This window comes from Carcharodon carcharias, chromosome 1 (assembly GCF_017639515.1).
Source record: "Carcharodon carcharias isolate sCarCar2 chromosome 1, sCarCar2.pri, whole genome shotgun sequence".
Lineage (NCBI taxonomy): Eukaryota > Metazoa > Chordata > Chondrichthyes > Lamniformes > Lamnidae > Carcharodon > Carcharodon carcharias.
This window is the reverse complement of record NC_054467.1, coordinates 17,556,395-17,573,461: the sequence shown is the minus strand read 5'-3', so window position 1 is coordinate 17,573,461 and position 17,067 is coordinate 17,556,395. Positions and strand designations below refer to the sequence as shown.

At 43.9% G+C, this 17,067-nt stretch overlaps 2 protein-coding genes across 7 annotated transcripts in view; one reads left to right on the top strand and one right to left on the bottom strand.

Moving 5' to 3' along the window:
* LOC121279291 (chondroitin sulfate N-acetylgalactosaminyltransferase 1-like) overlaps nucleotides 1-7,086 on the top strand; it is a 153,726-nt gene extending 146,640 nt beyond the window's left edge. Inside the window, exons 6-8 of the mRNA XM_041190427.1 lie at nucleotides 2,071-2,165; nucleotides 3,495-3,576; nucleotides 6,453-7,086. Coding sequence (XP_041046361.1) covers nucleotides 2,071-2,165; nucleotides 3,495-3,576; nucleotides 6,453-6,742 — 467 coding nt within the window. The 3' untranslated portion in view covers nucleotides 6,743-7,086. The remainder of the gene's footprint in view (nucleotides 1-2,070; nucleotides 2,166-3,494; nucleotides 3,577-6,452) is intronic.
* Nucleotides 7,087-14,025: 6,939 nt separating this feature from the next.
* sh2d4a (SH2 domain containing 4A) overlaps nucleotides 14,026-17,067 on the bottom strand; it is a 37,902-nt gene continuing 34,860 nt past the window's right edge. For 4 of the 6 annotated variants that reach the window (XM_041212661.1, XM_041213018.1, XM_041212576.1 and 1 more), the window contains one exon: nucleotides 14,026-14,717. In XM_041212661.1, the coding sequence (XP_041068595.1) occupies nucleotides 14,574-14,717 (144 nt within the window). In that variant the 3' untranslated portion in view covers nucleotides 14,026-14,573. Of the gene's footprint in view, nucleotides 14,718-15,295; nucleotides 16,271-17,067 lie in introns of those variants that run through there. The other 2 variants (XM_041212844.1, XM_041212750.1) reach the window with 2 other exon arrangements.

Below are 17,067 nucleotides of genomic sequence, written 5' to 3'. Positions count from 1 at the left end.
TCAGCAGAGGAGTTCCATTGATTTTTTAGGCCACAAATTTTTCCTCTAGAAGGCTGAATTTCACCAAGGCATGTTTTATCTCATTGAAAATATCTTGTCCCATTGTTGTACCTTTCATTGGACATAGGTCGAGCAGTTCCTCAACGACTTTGAAAGTCTTGGTGCCAAATTCCCCATCAGACAATGACTTCCCTCTCTTGGCTATTGTTTCAGGTATCAAAAAACTCATCTTGGTTGCTGCCTCAGAACATTGGTTAGCAGTTTTAAAGAAAGATTGTTGCCCGATTATGTTTTGTTTCAGTGAGTCTGCTCGATTGATTCCAACCTGGCCCATGAGGCTGTCAAACTTACCAACGTGTTTTGTGGGAAACTGTCACTTGATATTGAATTCCTTGAAAACAGCTATCTTCTCTTGACATATTAGAGTGCCCCTCTTCTGCTCAACAGCAAAATAAGTTATCTTTGAAGACTCGACATTCAGGATCAATTTACCATCTTTGTTTTGATAAGCATTATAGGTGGGTGGCAGGATGACCAACAATCCCTTATCTTACCGGATTACCGCTGGCCTCCTGTTTGCACTCTCACAGCTCTGGCAGCACCACTCCTAACCCCTCCCTCCAGCCCTGACCCACCAAGCCTCAGAGCTCTGGCAGTCTCCCCCTCTGCATGGACCCCCTTGGCTGACTCTCCCTTAGTTTTCTCCGTGAGAGTTGGTCACATGGGGGGCACTGTTCAAGGTACATATCGATACTTGAAATTAAGAATTTTGAAGTCAATCGAGCGAAAAACTCCGGACTTGGGTTCAAAGAAGAAGGAACCTCTGAAACTCACTTGGCTTAGGTTTTTCACGACAGTCGAAGGCTGGTGGGCCAGAGAGAAACTTTTGGCCTGCTGTACTCTGACCTGTGGGTCGTATTTTGGACAACTCTGATCTAAAATAATTTAATTAAAGATCTTTAGCCATAGAACCATAATAGCCCAACAATGCCTGAAAGACTGATAGGGAGGCATTGAAAAATGATTAAGATCCTACTTTGTAAAGGAATCTTTCTTTCTTTATCTTTCATGGGTGTAATTCTAAAAGAGCATGAGATTAGGTAGAGGGAGTGGCTGGCTGGGAGATTCCACAACTGATGGCCAAATTTAAACAGCATCTGGCAAACATGTGAGAGAGGGTAAGCGCGTGAGGGATATTCCACCTTGCAAGAAACCATTGGGGTTAACCTGACAGAAAAACCCAGCGAGTCAGCATGGAGCAGTTAGAATGGCCTTTAATCAGATCCGTGGGGCATTTGGCAGCTAAAAGATAATAAGTAAGGATACAAAGCAACATCTACTTCACTATATAGTGGATTCATTGGCAAGTTTTCTCAGGCCTTCTCCTTGTATGATGCAAATAACCATCAGGACACCCTAAATTGGATGAACATAAAAACAAAGCACTCTCTCCACATCGGCATGGGGACACTTATCATCCTCTTCCAGTCGACAGGGATTAATCAAACATGGGTACAACAATCTCATCAGCCAAATGGAACTATGATACCACCTTAGCGAGTCCAAGAATTGATGCATTATCCTGCCAAGAAAGCTCCTTGAGCCTCTTTTTCTGCTTTTTCTTACATTTCTTAGTTCCTGTGCTGTCCTTTCTGTTCCCTCATCTCATTTTGTTCCCTTACCCCGCCATATTACTTTAAACCTTTCGCCACAGAAATAATTACTCTCTGAATGAGGACGTTGGTCCCAGCCTTGGTCAAATGAAGCCTGCCCATCCTGTACAGGCCACTCTGGTCCCAGGACTCTTCTCAGTGCACCACGAATCTGAACCCTTCCCCTACATCATCCACATATTTACCCTCATCTCTGCTGATTCACTTCCCTCTCCCAACTCCTTTGGCACCCTATCCTTTAGCTTGGCACCTGGAAGGTACCCTGCCATTTGGGAATCTGGGTGCAGCTATAAGAGTGCAACAAGGTGACCCTCTTTTGATCGAGGAAACTGTAGCACCCTTTCAGCCTCCTGCTGAACCTTTGTTACAAGTTTAACTTTTTTTTTCTGTCTTCCAGGAAAGAAGGTTTTCTATCCTGTCCTCTTCAGCCAATACAATCCTGCTATTATTTATGGTCATCATGACTCCGTTCCACCCATTGAACAACAGTTGGTAAGTGTCGTATTTCAGTGTACAGCACATGGCAATGGAAATTAGTAGGGACGTGGCCTTTTTGAAGAGCCCATTAACAGAGCCTGCAATGTGTCTGCCTCTCAAATATGTAGCTACGAGTTTGAGGTCCAGGGCTGCTGGTCACATAAGCCCAGCCATACACTGTTAGAAGCAGGTTCTTATTATGTCCTCCTCAGTCTGGTGTGGGAATGTGTGGCTTCTTCATTTCTCATTGATTCCCAAGAAGTGCCGATATCAATATGGCAAGTCAGCTGTGTCACAGTTGAAAATAAAGGCTCTTCTTCCCTCTTCTGTGGTATGGTTCTCAGGTCCTCAGCAAAGTGGCCGTGTGTGAGTCTAGACAATAGGGCCATGCGGCAGGAAGGCATCAGAGCTGATCCTGTTCTCCCTTGATGCTTACACATGACCTTACCTTCAGAAGATGCTGACCCCTTGTTTTGCTACTAACACATTCTGCTATTTTGCTTTCACACAGGGCTGACCTTTTATGTCACTATTAACACATGTTTTAGTCTTTAATGCTATCATTACCATTCCCTTTGTCTTGTGTCCATGACATTTTTGTCATTTAATCTCTCCTGACCCCCAACCTAACCTTGACCTTCTATTTTGTTCCACCTGCTCCATCCTGCCTTTTCAACAGCATAAATCCCATCACATTTCTACCTCTCTTTGGCTCTGAAGAGGAGTCATATGGACTGGAAATGTTAACTGTTTTTCTCCCCGCTGCCAGACCTGCTGAGTTTTTCCAGGCGTTTTCTGTTTTTATTCCCTTTCCAGCAGGGATCGCTTGATTGTGATTAGGAGCAAGAATCCTGGTGGTCTTTTTCCTTCTCTCACCTGTAGGTGCTGAGGGCAGCTGCAGCTGTCCCTACTCCATTCTCACCTGAGATTGACCAGAGGCTGAGGTTCACACCTTCATGGTGTAGTTGGCGCATTACAGACCAGGATGAGGCATTAAATGTGATGGTCCTTTTCACAGCAAGTGCTTGTGTCATCTAGCGATGTTCACAGGCACATGCAGGAAGGGCAGAATGGCCTGTGCTGTATCATTCTATGATTTTAACTGGAATATTTTTTTGAAATATAAGTAAAATGATAAGCTTTACCTTAAGAAGGCGGCTCACCACCACCTGTTGGAGGGCAATTAGGGTTGGGCAATAAATGCTGGCCTAGCCAGCAATGCCCAGATCCTGTAAATGAATAAAAAAAAAATCATGATACTGTGAAAGGGAGAACAGTAAGAAGAGGCCATGAAAAATCTGAAGCATCAACAGTTAATTTTGACACTTTGTTTTTTTGTGAAAGGTGATTAAGAAGGATTCAGGCTTCTGGAGGGATTTTGGCTTTGGAATGACTTGCCAGTATAGATCAGACTTCATCAATATAGGTAAGTGTACATACATTAGGACTTTCTTTCAGGAGCTGCTCTAGACTAGTGGCTTCTTCAACTAGTAGCAAGACTGCCACCTACTGTACTGTTGCCATATTGCAGGATGTATTCTGGCATGGCTGGTGATACGATAATGTTAGAAGCAAGTTCTTATTATGTCCTCCTCACTCTGGTGTGGGAATGTGTGGCTTCTTCATTTCTCATTCATCAGCTACACAGATCTCTGCTATTATCTAGTCACAACAAACCGAGAAGTTTGATTCCTAAGGATTGAAGAAAGTGGATTGTATTCAGTATTGAGAAAAGACATCAGTGGCATTTGCTTTCAAATCCAACCCCCTTGATCAGCCACATTTAGTTCACAGGTATCTACAGAGCCGATAGATAGGGAAATACATTTGTCTTTCCCCGACACATTTTCATCTGCCTCCCCCACCCTGGCACCCCCTGCCCCGATCCATTTTCATTCCCCCTACCACACGGGAGTGTTCCCTTTATTTATATTGTCCGCCAAAAAAGATAGGACTTGCATTTATAAAGCACCTTTCACATCCTTAAGAAGTCCCAAAGCACGTTACAGCCAACAAAGTACTTTCAAAGTGTAGTCATTGCTGTAATTTATGAAGCGTGGTAGTCAATTTGTGCACAGCAAGATCCTGCAAACAACACTGATAATGGCTGGATAATCAGTTTTAGTGAAGTTGATTGAGGGCTAAATATTGATCAGGACAGTGGGGTGAACTCCTCCACTCTTCTTTGAAATAGCGCCACGGGGTCATTTATGTACACCTTCGAGGGGACATGGGGTCTCAGCTTAATGTCTCAGCTGAAAGACAGCACCTCTGACAGCGTAGCACTCCTTCAAGTGCTGCGCTGAAGTGTCAGCCTGGACTATGTGCTCAAGACTTCAGAGCAGAAATTGAATCTGTGGCTTTCTGACTATGAAGCAGTAGTCCCACCACTGACCTGTCCATGAGACTAAACTTTATGGGATAGATCGACAAAAAGTGATATTTAAATAAGAGACAGTGTGCACGTTGATTTCCACCCTCTAAAAATAACATTTTCTTCAAATAATCCCGGTACAGTAACCGATCTAGGTGTTGGGGGTTGGCGTGGTGGGGAGGGTGTTGGATTGCACAAGGATGTCTGTCAGTAATGGGGAGTGGAGTTGGCTGTTGTGAGAACCAGGATGGCACTGTCCATATAATGACGTGCATAAGATTTAAGAATCAACCCCATGTACCCTAGGTGTGACTATATACCAAGGCTTTAGGATACGCAGCAGAACTTCAAGTTGAGTTCAGACAAATGCTGATCAATTCGGATACCAGGGGCTGGATTTTACATGCAGGAAGTGGCCCCAACCCCCAGCTCAAAAATTGGTGGGGGGGGTAGAGTCTCCCTAAGTTGATTTCATGGCTCGGGGTGAGACTTCTGCCCCGTCTAGAAGGAAGTCCTGCCTCTGAGAGCTGCCGGCCAATCAAGTGAGAGTGGTGGGAGCTGCAGGGCGGCTTACCACATCGGGGAGCCACGATCAGGATCAGGTGTGTGGGGGTTTCACAAGGACCACCCTGGCACACCCTATTGAGGGTGGTCGGGTGGTGGTGGGGGGTGGGGAGGGGGGGCGGTGGGGGAGGAGGGCTGGGTTCAGGAGGGCAAGGTGCGGGTAACGGATGGTTGGTGGGGTTGGGGAGCAGGGAGGCAGTGGGCTGTGGGGAGGGGGTTGGGAGAAAGTACCATGGTGGTAGTGGGGTTCCTCCATTGGGCACAGGATGCCCAAACAGGAGGGACCTTTCCCCCTCCTCAGCCTACCAGCTTTTACCTGGCAGCCTCACCCTGCGGAGTGTGCATGATCCCAGTCCCCCCTGGTGAGATACCAGTGGCGACAGGAGAGGGCCCTTTAATTGGCCACTTAAGGGCCTCCATTAGTCCAAGAGTGAGTGGGTTACCAGACACCTCCCTCGATGGTGGTAAAAATACCAGCAGAGGCAACTAGGTGACACTGTCACCGATGTTCAGTCATAGGCACCAAGCCTCAGAAAAGATGTAAGCAAAAATATAAAAGAAAACTACTGCAGATGCTGGAAATCTGAGACAAAAATAGGAAGTGCTGGAAAAACTCAGCAGGCCTGACAGGATCAATGGGGAGAGAAACAGAGTTAACGTTTTGAGTCTGTATGTGTCTGAAGAAGAGTCGTATGGACTCGAAACATTAACTCTGTTTCTCTCAGGAAAGATGTGTTGACCTTGGTATCAGTCTGGCGCATCTGTTCTGAAGCTCTTCCAAGGTGTAAAGGGTTAAACTGTGAGGTTGCATTAAAATGGATTTTACTCCTTTGAGTATTTTGATTGATGTGTACTTAAACCAGGGTGGGGGTTAAATTAATAAAAGTATTTAATTGGGTAGTGGCAAAGAAACTTTTTCCTCTGATAGGGGAATCTACAACAAAGGGACACAATCATAAGATAAGGGCTAGGTCACATAGGATTGAAAGCAGGAAACACTTTTCCACACACAGAGCAGTGGAGACCTGGAACACTCCTTCCCAAAAGGCTGTCGACACCGTGGGTCAACTGGAACAATCAAAACAGAGATAGATAGATTTTAGTTAAATAAAGTTATCAAGGGATTTAAATTGCACAATTGAATGATGGAACAGGTTCAAAGGGCCGAATAGCCTAAAAGGTTAATGTTTTATGAGTTTCTATTAATATTTAAACATCTCTGTCATTTACATTTTTATTGTTTGACTTACCCTTGATAGATCCTATCTTATAATTCTTTTATTGGACTGAGGATTTTTGCTAACCTTTCTGCTTAAACTTAATCATGAAATATATCTGAACCTCTGAAGTGTCTGTCCTTCCAGGTGGTTTTGACTTGGACATAAAAGGGTGGGGAGGTGAGGATGTTCACCTTTACCGCAAGTACCTCCACAGCGACCTGATCGTGATTCGAACGCCAGTCCGCGGGCTGTTCCACCTGTGGCACGAGAAGCGCTGTGTGGACGAGCTGACTCCCGAACAGTACCGCATGTGCATGCAGTCCAAAGCCATGAACGAGGCGTCCCACGCCCAACTGGGAATGCTGGTCTTCAGGCATGAGATCGAAGCACATCTACGCAAACAGCGACACAAGACCAGCGTGAGGAAAACATAAGAGAAGCCTGGGTCACACTGGCTTTAGCATCGGGAACCTGGTACTGGTGGAGAACCCATCACAGAAGCAAATTGTTTTCAAGCTGCTCCTTGCAACATGAAACACCTCTGTGATGTTACAATCTATGTTGTTCTCCTTCAGCCTAAGGGAAAGTCAAGCATTTGGTGGTGTTGGTGGGATTTATGGTTCGGAATGTTCACAGCTTCAGGTTCGGTCAGAGCTTAATACAGATAAATTCCACTGCTCATGTCAGACACTAAACTGGATGGTGGACCTTCAGATTACTGACAATTGCAGCACAGCAAATGTGTGCATGTGCATAGTATTTATATATTCCCATTAAAAGGATGACTTATTTTTGTTGAGGATATGCTCTAAAAAGTGAATCAACAGTTCCATGGTCTGAAATGGTCACTTAAGCCAATCACAATCCACGATGAAGGAGGAAGCCCATCTGGTCCATTCTAGTTTATTTTCTGAAACTGCCCTAATTGCTCCAATCTCCACCATCGTACTCAGAAGTTCACTCCACCTGCTGATCACTCCTAAGTTGGTCTTTACGCATGACGCCAAGTCCTTTTCATAATTTAATTTACCTTTTTCTATTCTGTTTGCCATCTTATACGTCTCTGTAAATCACCCGCAGTCACCTTTTTTATACTCATTCATGGGATGTGGGCATCACTGGCTGGATCAGCATTTCTTGCCCATCCTTAATTGCCCTTGAGAAGGTGGTGGTGTGCCATCTTCTTGAACCACTGCAATCCATCTGTTAGGAAGTGAATTCCAGGATTTTGACCCAGCGCCAGTGAAGAAACAGCAATATAGTTCCAAGTCAGGATGGTCTGTGGTTTGGAGGGGAATTTGCAGGTGGTGGTGTTTCCATGTGCCTGCTGCCCTTGTTCTTCTAGGTGGTAGAGGTCGTGGTTTGGAAGGTCCTGCCTTGGTGAGTTGCTGCAATGCATTTTGTAGATGGTACACACTGCTGCCCCTGTGCATCGGTGGTGAAGGGAGTAAATGTTTAAGGTGGTTGATGGGGTTCCAATCAAGTGGGCTGCTTTATCCTGTACCTCCTTTCAAAGCTAAAGAGTGAAAGATCCTCAAAGCCTTCTGACAGGAGGTATCAGCCTCAGGGCTCTGGTCTGCATTGTCTCCAGCAGTTGCAAGTCTCCCTGAGTCTCAGGGACCAGAATCGGATACATGAGTGAAGGTGCAGTCTGACCAGTGCACTGTAAAACAACAACTTGCTATTATAAAGCGCCTTATCATATCTCTCTGATGGGCCCAAAGTGTGTTCATGGACGATGATTGACCTTGAAGTATAGACAGTTATGGAGGAAATGTGGCAGCCACTTTTCTGCCAGACACATTTTTACAAGCAGCAAGGAGATGAATGAACAATGAATGTGTTTTGGAGGTGGTGGCTGAGGGAGGAATGTTGCCTTAGACATTGGAAGATGTCTTTATCTTCCTTCGAAAATTTGAAGAGCTTATGAATGACTTCCTCTGACAGTCGCTACAGTTTAGTCAGTATTGTTGTTTACTGCTCCAGTGATTGGACCCATTAAACATCCAGTCCATTAAAAACCGGAGATTGCTCGCTATTTCATCTGTGGCCATTTTGATGCATCACTTATGAAGTACTTGTATTGCCCATTTTCTTCCTTCCTATGTGCAATATTCCATATTAAGTTTCATCTGCTGCCATTTGTATATTTTATCAAGCCTATTTTGTAGGTCACCTAGTATCTCCTCAGACAAAAGCAGACAGGCTGTTTTGACTTGCTCCCTGGCAAAGAAAAAAGTGCAGCAAACTGTCAAAGTGTTGAGCTTAAACCAAAAGCAAAAAGGATCAGACGGCCCTGCAGATTCCAAGCTCACTGCTCCCAGAGACTTCGCTGACAGGAGCCAAGCTGTGAACCTTTTCTAAGTAACACAGGACGAGTTGGGCGAGTTTCAGTCCAAAATATTCCATGTGAATTAACGACTCTGAAACTGCTCCTCAAACCTTCGATTGCACTTTTGTTTGTTTGCTTCATGACTTCTAGCAGCCTGCTATGTATAAAGTGGAAGCCTTACTAACAAAACCCCTTGTACAGTGCAGTGAGGCCATGTATAAATTATACAGTAATGAAGAGTGTACATTTCTGCCTTAGAGTACTTTCTCCGTCGATACAGTGGTATCTTCAGCTTACAGGTTACATCATAAACTACACTTCATAAGCACCTTTTATTTTTATTTTTCTGCAATCAGGCACAGCAGGAATTGGACAGTAAAATAAAAACAAGATACTGCGGATGTTGGAAATGTGAAATAAAAAAGAAAATATTGGAAAAACTCAGCAGGTCTGGCAGCATCTCTGGAGAGAGAAAGAGAGTTGACGTTTCGAGTCTGTATGACTCTTCTTCAGAGCAGGAATTAGGTTAGGGAGAAAAAAAAGGAATCTAAAATATCAGCTATTTCATTTTTACGGGAATCATGAAATTCAGCCCAGAGTTAAAAGCATCGAGATGTAATCAACCATTTCCTGTTGGTGTGTTTGTTTCAAGTCACAGCAAGTCAAGGGGAGAGGACTGTTCTTGGCTATTTCTGTCCCATGTTATAACAGTCTCGAGGCAGACTAAAAAGATTGCAGGTATTACCGAACAGGTTTCTTTTAAAACATTCATTCTCGGAATATGTGCGTTCATTGGCGATCCCTAGTTGCCCTCGAGAAGCTGGTGGACAGCTACCTTCTCCATTTGACGAAGGCGCTGTTACGTAGGGAATTCCAGGATTTTAACCCAACGACGCTGAAGGAATAGCGAAATGTGCCCAGGCCAAGGCTGACGGGCGACTTGGAGATGATGGCATTGCCATGCCACCCCCCCTCTGTCATTCTAGGTGGGTCGAGTTTATGGGTTGAGGAGATGCTGCCAAAGAAGCCTTGGTGAATACGTTTATGAGTTGGCTCCAAGCAGCAAAGAAAGAAAGAATTAATATAACGGACTGTTGAAGTTAGGGTATGTCAGGTATTTAAGGTTAGGACAGCAAATGTCTGGAAAAGACATCGCAGATTGAAGGACAGTTGAAAGAAAACGTTTCGGCTGCAGGTTTGGAGTATTTCTTTTCTCTTCTTGTCAGGAACTTTGTATTGCTATGGTTGCTGAGAGGCAAAAGGTCTGTATGTACACAGGGGTTATTTGGGTATCAGCAAGCAATCAGAAGCCACAAACCCCCACTAACGTACAGGTCACATTCATCAACAGCGCCAATTGCTGAGAGAAATTAGGTTTGAGATTTTCAGGAGAAACAAAGCCTTAGGGATAGCAACCTTTCCTTAGGAACAAATATTTACTAGGACCATAATACTTGTGTTTGTACTCATTCTCAGGAGAAGGTGGGGTTGGGGTGGGAGACACGCAATTTGAGTTACCAAAGGCTGTATGATTGAAGCCAGATCTCATTAAATCTAGTTTGCACTTTACAATTGTAATTCAATGTTTGTGAAAAATTAGAGCCTCAAAGACTTCCAGATGGGATGAGTATCTCTGATTTCTTAAGACGTGATAGTCAGCAATAGTGAATTCCATGGAACCTCTGAGTGGAGGGTGTGGTTATCATCTGTTCCCTTTAGGCCCTATTTGTAACCATGCCAACACCCCCCCCCACCCCCGCCAGGTAAACAGGCACACACAGCCACAGTGCATTTCCTAACCTGTGGTCAGTGTTGCCTATATACTGACTCCCATTAATAACAAAAATCCAAACAGACTTGTGGCTTTTCTTTCCCCTTCAGAATGAGCTGCTCCATGGTATTAGAGAGAGAGAGAGAGGTGGAGAGGAGGAGGAAAAGACAGAGAACACATTACCCTCCCTTAGCAAATTGGAATCAGATAAACTTGCTACATCCAGGGTATTTTTTTTAATGTGAAGTGAATTTTGTAAAGTACATTGGACCAAACAACATGTTAATTAAAATCTATGCAGTATTTGTACAGTCATAATCCGTTGATTTATCAAGTTTGTGGAGTGCTGTTAATATTTTTGAAATTGTTTATAGCTTCAGTGTTAAAAGTGTTGTGTTTACATTAACTGGGTCTAATAAATGCATAAACTTAGGGCTGGACATTCTCAACTTAATAAACAACGTACCTAGATTGCAAACTATTGATCAAATAGACCACTGTGGTCACTTCCAGTCCAGTGCATTCCTATGTACTAATTGTACACTTCAACTTAGAAAAGTCATTTAAACAACAGAACGGAAGGAGGCCATTTGGTCCATCCTGCTTGTGCTGACTCTTTGAAAGGTCTACCTAATTAGGCCCACTCCCTTGCTCTGTCCCTATAACCCAGCAAAGTTTACCTTTTCAATTATAAATCGGATTCCCTTCAGAAAGTTACTATTGAGTTGGCTTCCACCACTTTTTCAAGCAGTGGTCCAGATCATAATTCACAGCATAAAAAAATCTCATCTCCCTTTTAGTTTTTTTTAGACTTAGAAGGCTTCCTGCATCCAGATTCACGGAGGCAGACAAAGCATAGGCTTATGTCCATTTTCATAGCTTGCTATTCCTGAACAGGTCACCAGCCTGTTGCCAGAGGCTATAGTTTGAGGGGGCACCACTCCACATCAAGCATGGATGACCAGGAGACTCCCCTGCTCTTACCACCTGGACATTAGCACATGTTGGAAAAAGTTGCAGGTTGATCATCAACCTGTTTGGCTGTTACGAATGCACCTTCTGCAGTCATCAAGACCTGGTGAGTGATTCATACCTGGAGCTTCTGGCTCAGAGGATGAAATGCTACCCACCCACTGTACCAAAAGACCTCCAGCTAGCTCTTTTGCCAATTATATTAAATCTTAACCTATGCCTTTTAGTTACTGAGCTTTCTGCCAGTAGAAAGTTTCTCTCTAGCTACTCATCCAAAATCTTTCATAAGTCACGCCAAACTGAAACTAACTCAGCCTGTAAAGTGACATGAGAGAGCTTGGCCTAAGGCAATGGTACAGCAATCTGAACCTGAATTTGTTCAAGATAATGCACTTGGATGTCGAGAACAACACATAGATCATAGGGGCATAACTGAAGTTTTTCTGTGTCATCAGAATGTGGCCCAGCCAGAGTATAAGGTTATATAACCAACTATTTGGCACATGCAATTTTTTGCATTCCTCATTTAGTGTGCAGCTGTCTCCTGAACTGTGCGACTACTGCAAAAGTGCCATTGTACCATAGGATTGAATTGCACTGGTACTGCAACGTGAGGCGTGAGGAATAGTAGTGTGTGTAAACTTTGCTTCCAAGATCCTCAACTGTCTGAGCCTCAGACTGGTGGGGGGGTGGGGGGCAGGATTTTCTGGCCCCTCTGTGGCGGGACCCACTGGCGGGAGACTCGACAGCTCAGCCAAAAATGCATTGACTTTTGACGCGACCGGGCAGCCCAGGCGATAGGCAGAGCTGGAAAATCCCATCCCGGGTTGATTATTTTTATATATATATTGATGAATTCCATCAGTGAAGGTGTCAAAAATAGAAAAGTGCGAAATGCTGTTTACCAGTCAATGTGTACAGGTCTTACCAAAGATTTATGGGATGTGTCAGATGAAATACACAATTATTATTTAATTAAACTATGGGCAACAGAACACAAGTCGCTTTCATAAACCCCATCCCCGTGTTTCATGGCCAGCATTGACCAAAGTTAACTTTCGTGATTAGAAAACTACAATACTTGTGGAATTATATACAGGGGTGAAAACAAGCTCCAAGTGAAGAAGAAATCGTACTCAAAAGCTTTTCTTCATGGTGCTGTGTTTGACCAGTGGTGCTGTTAAACTTGGTACAAAATTCATGGACCAGAAAGCAAGTTTGCCCAGCCCTAACAAAATACATTGAAGGGTTTTTGCTTGTGGGAGTTGTAAAGTTTTGGGGTTTCTTTGCTGTTCTGTAGATTTCAATGCATTTACTTTTTTTTAAAAAATGTTGATAATTTAAAGTTTCTGTAAAACACTGTACAGTAATGGAATTCAGGTAAGCTTAAGTTGTGCTTTTTGAGCTGTTGTTTTGTATAAATGCTGAACAACAAACAAGTTTCACAATAAAACGTACAAACACTCATGTTGGAGTGTGCTTTCCAACTACTAGAAGTGGCATTTTCAGTCAAGGCAACCTTCTCTCTTCCCTCTTCTTTCTCCCCCCCCCACTCCAGGTGTTATAGTGACATATAGCCTAACAGGGTGCCCCTGCCCATTTTGCCAGCTGACCTATTTTCCAATGCCCACTCCTACCTGAGCAGGAGAGTGAACAGTAATGAGCGTGCACCATGTTTCCGATGGTTACTACCTCAGTAACACCGGGGGTCAGTTTAAAACCTGGCTTTGCCAAACAATGACAAATCAGGAATAAAGTTTTAATGGAAACAGGGGGCCAATGAGCATAAATACCCTCAGTGCTGGATCGAACTTAGTTAGTGAAGGTCACAACATGGCAAATGTTGTGGATGCTGCACCATCTTTTACACCACTGCAGGTTCTGGGAGTCCTACAGCAGGTATTAGGCACCATCAAGTCACTTTCTTCCAGAGTTTCAGTGCATCCTATGAATTAAAGAGCTGCTAACTGATGATTCCCTAAGGTGGCATATTCAGTTAAGACTAGTCAGAAAGAATATGGTTGTGCAGTTGCCATACCTGCTGGCGTTGGTGTGTTGACTGTACACTAATATCAAATGTTATTTAATAAAGTGGAATTGTGACAAAGTACAATGATAATCAGTGGGACATTACCCTACTTGACCATCTAGAACAATGGTTTTCAAAATGGAATCTATGGAGACCTTCCAGAGGGTTTGCAACACAGGACCAGCCTTGTGTGGTCAAGGGTAGATGAGTGAGCGGTGGCTGTAAGTGTGCTCTGCTATTCCTCTGCTCCTGATTTCCACATATTTCCTGAGTGCTTTCTCTGAGCTCTGCTCTCTGTCAAATTTCCTGCTCTCCCTGAGCTTCCCTAGTGCGTTCTCAGGCATCTATTCTCTCCAGCCCTGGCTAAGGATGGACAGACTCTGTAGTGAGAAACAAGCATGCCCATCTCACTGACATCTGAAAGTAAATATCTGGTTTCTTCAAGTATTATTAAAACACACTTACATACAGCACTTTCATATTATGAGTATGATATAGTACAGGTTTTATAACTTGGTTGGGGTGGGAAGGATGCGTTGTTAGCAATCCATTTGAAAATGGGCCCTTCAACCAAAACAATTTGAGAACTGCTGATCTAGAACACAGGCCTGGCTCTTTCGATGCACTTTATTTTTTTTTTAAATCAAATCATCTTCAAATTGGCAGTTGTATGAAAATACATTTCTTCCATTATACATGATTAAGAGGCGTACATTGCTAATATTACATTGTCAGATTGGGAATAACAGTAACAAAATCAGCTTTACAATATATCTGGTATATATTAGTAAAATAAGTTGACTTATCAGTTTATATACTTTGTTCACACTCTACCCAAAAGGATTCCTAATCTACAATGTACAAAAATGTGTACCATAAAAACCTTGTGAATAAATGCCTTGCCCCTTCAAACAAAAAAGTAGTAACAGCTATAACCCTGAATGCAAATTCATCTGTTCTTAAATAAGAAGATCAGGAACAAGTGGAAGAATGCTGTCCACTTTGAATGCGATCAATATTCTTCTTGCATAATGAAGAATCTTCTCAAAGGAAGTTTAATTTCAATGTCGGGTCTCAGTTACCTTCTCGACCGTCCACTGAAGTGAACATTTTGAGGGAAGACTACAATGAATGTGGCAGCAACTCCTGGTTCTGAGACACTCAGATGAAGAGATGGGCATAGTCTGGAGGATCCCTGCACTGACCACATGGTTCAAGTAAAAGTTCAGCGCCCGCTAATGTGATTGGCTCCTCCTGTCGACAGCAAGGCCGAAGTTTAGGAAACAGAGCAGTTGTATATATTACCTACATGAGGGCAATGTTTAGTAAATCAAAGCATACAGTACACACCTTTAAAATATAGAAAAGGCTTATTATTTCTTCATATTTTCTTTCAGATGGATTAACCTTTTACCCATGCTTTAATGTTACATAGCGTGGGTTCATATCCCCCAGCCTTCTAAACCTCAGTCAGACACCAACAAAGGCATCCAACCCAAGCCAGTGGTAAACCAGTATCAAGAGCTCACTACTTGTGTAACGAAAGCAGCATGCTGCCTTTATGATATCCCTGGGTTTATGATGATTTAGCACTGGGAGGCTGCAACAGCAGGAGACTGAATGAGTAGGGTCAAGTCAATAAGGCTGGATTATACGTTGCCTTGCCAGCAGGTTTGAAGGCAAGGGGGCATGTAAAATCTAGCAGGCACCTTGCCTGCTGCCTACTCATCTGCCCTTGCTGCAATTTTACCAACAGCAGGGGTGGCGCTGGGCAGCCTTCCCACTAATGGGTCAACTGAGGTCTTTAAGTGGGCCCCTGTGCCCATTGGCAGGCACCCTCCCTCCCCCAGGTTCCCCTGCCTTGCCATAGGCTCAGATCCCAACCCCCACTCACATTGCCAGGGCCTGCCAGCCTGATACCCAGGGAGACACTTGACTCGCCTGCTGAGCTGGATCCAGCACAGCTTACCGCCTTAAGCACCAAGTGCAGTACTGGCACTGACCACTGCTCCTGGTGGCACTGCCAGTACTGGAAAGCTACCGGCCTCAAACCGGTCAGCAGCTCAATGGAGCTGGACTTCCAAATCCAGAAGGGTGGAAGTCCCACCTCTGGTTTATCAACAGCTTATTGGTTGATAACCTCTGGTCTATTATTGGTTGATAAATGATTGCAGGTAGCTGGTTTAATTCTCGGCGGGCTCACCACTGACTTTTTACCCTGTATAGTTCAGCCCTGTGATGGAGTGACTAATACATTGAATGGATTTGATGAGCAGTTCTGTGGTTTTATGTTTTAGAAACTTAAAAAAAAGTTTGTCACTTGACTTTTTGGGTTTTAAAATACAGCCTCAGAAAAAGTAATGGAAATTTGGTTTGTTAAATAAATCTGGAATAAAAGACTCATCAGTAATAGTGAGAATGAAAACACTGAAGTGTTGAAAAAAAGAACCCATCTGGTTCACAATGACCATAAAGGAAAGGAAACTGCTGTCCTTCCCTGGTCTGACTTAAATGTGACTCCAGTTCCACAGCAACGTGACTGACACTTAACTGCCCTCTGATATGGCCTAGCAAGTCACTCAGTTGTACCAAACTGATACATTTGCCAGGCATTGGCTCACCAGCATCTTCTCAAAGGCATTAGAGGTGGGGAATAAATGCTGACCCTGCCAGTGATGGTCACAGCCCATGAAGGAATTAAATCAAGTGTTACTGTATTTGTGAGACCACTTGTTTCTGCAGAAGGTGGTGAACTTGAGCCCCTAGGTCACCAGCCATTTCCATTCACTATTCAAAATGCTTTCCATCACTGGGAGGAAGAAGGAAAGAAGAAAATCTTCTAGCAGTTGTTGATTCACCTGAAATGTTAAAAAAAAGGGGGAAATAGGGGGATGGATAACCGCTTGGGGCTGGAGTTGACTGGGAAAGCAAACCATGTGGCAGAGGATAGCAAGGGTTAAACACAGGGAGATGTTGAAAAGAGCCCAAGCCTGGGGTGGTGGCAGAAGAAAATGTCACCCGAGTGGGGCCATTTAAAAAAACAGGAGGCGATGGTGAAGGGAAGAGCGTCCACAACAGGACCTGGGGAGGACCAGCTGTGGGGAAGGAACTGCAGGCGACGACCAACCGGTACATTTCTAATGTCCTCTGCTGTCAACAGGCTCTGCACAGGAGGGGATAATGAGCAGAGGTGGTGATAAGATTACACTCCCTGGGTAAGCGTCAAATATTACATTTTCTCCTCTAACTCACCACATTGTAAAACAATCCCCAGGAGAGAGCTTGAAGTGGTATCTCAGTTACCAGCTGGGATTTCACTTTGCTTTACTTTTCATGGTGACTATTAGATTAGCGAGTCTGCTAGTCCAAGGCAGATGGGTTTCACCCAACTTCACAGGAGCCGGGTGACCTTTGAAAATGCCATTAAAATTTCAACCCAAATACTGACAGACCATTTCTAGAAAAACCTTTTAATTCAGTGAATGACCCAGGTTGCAAAGTATAGGAGTACTTTCTGAAAGGCAGCTTGGATCAAACGCTAAACTAGAGTCAGGATAATTTTAATCACAATTTGGCCAGCTACGAATCCTTTGCGATGAGGGAGTTCTCCAGTTATTCCATGGGCAAAGTCTTGTTTCAGCCATTTGTGACTGAA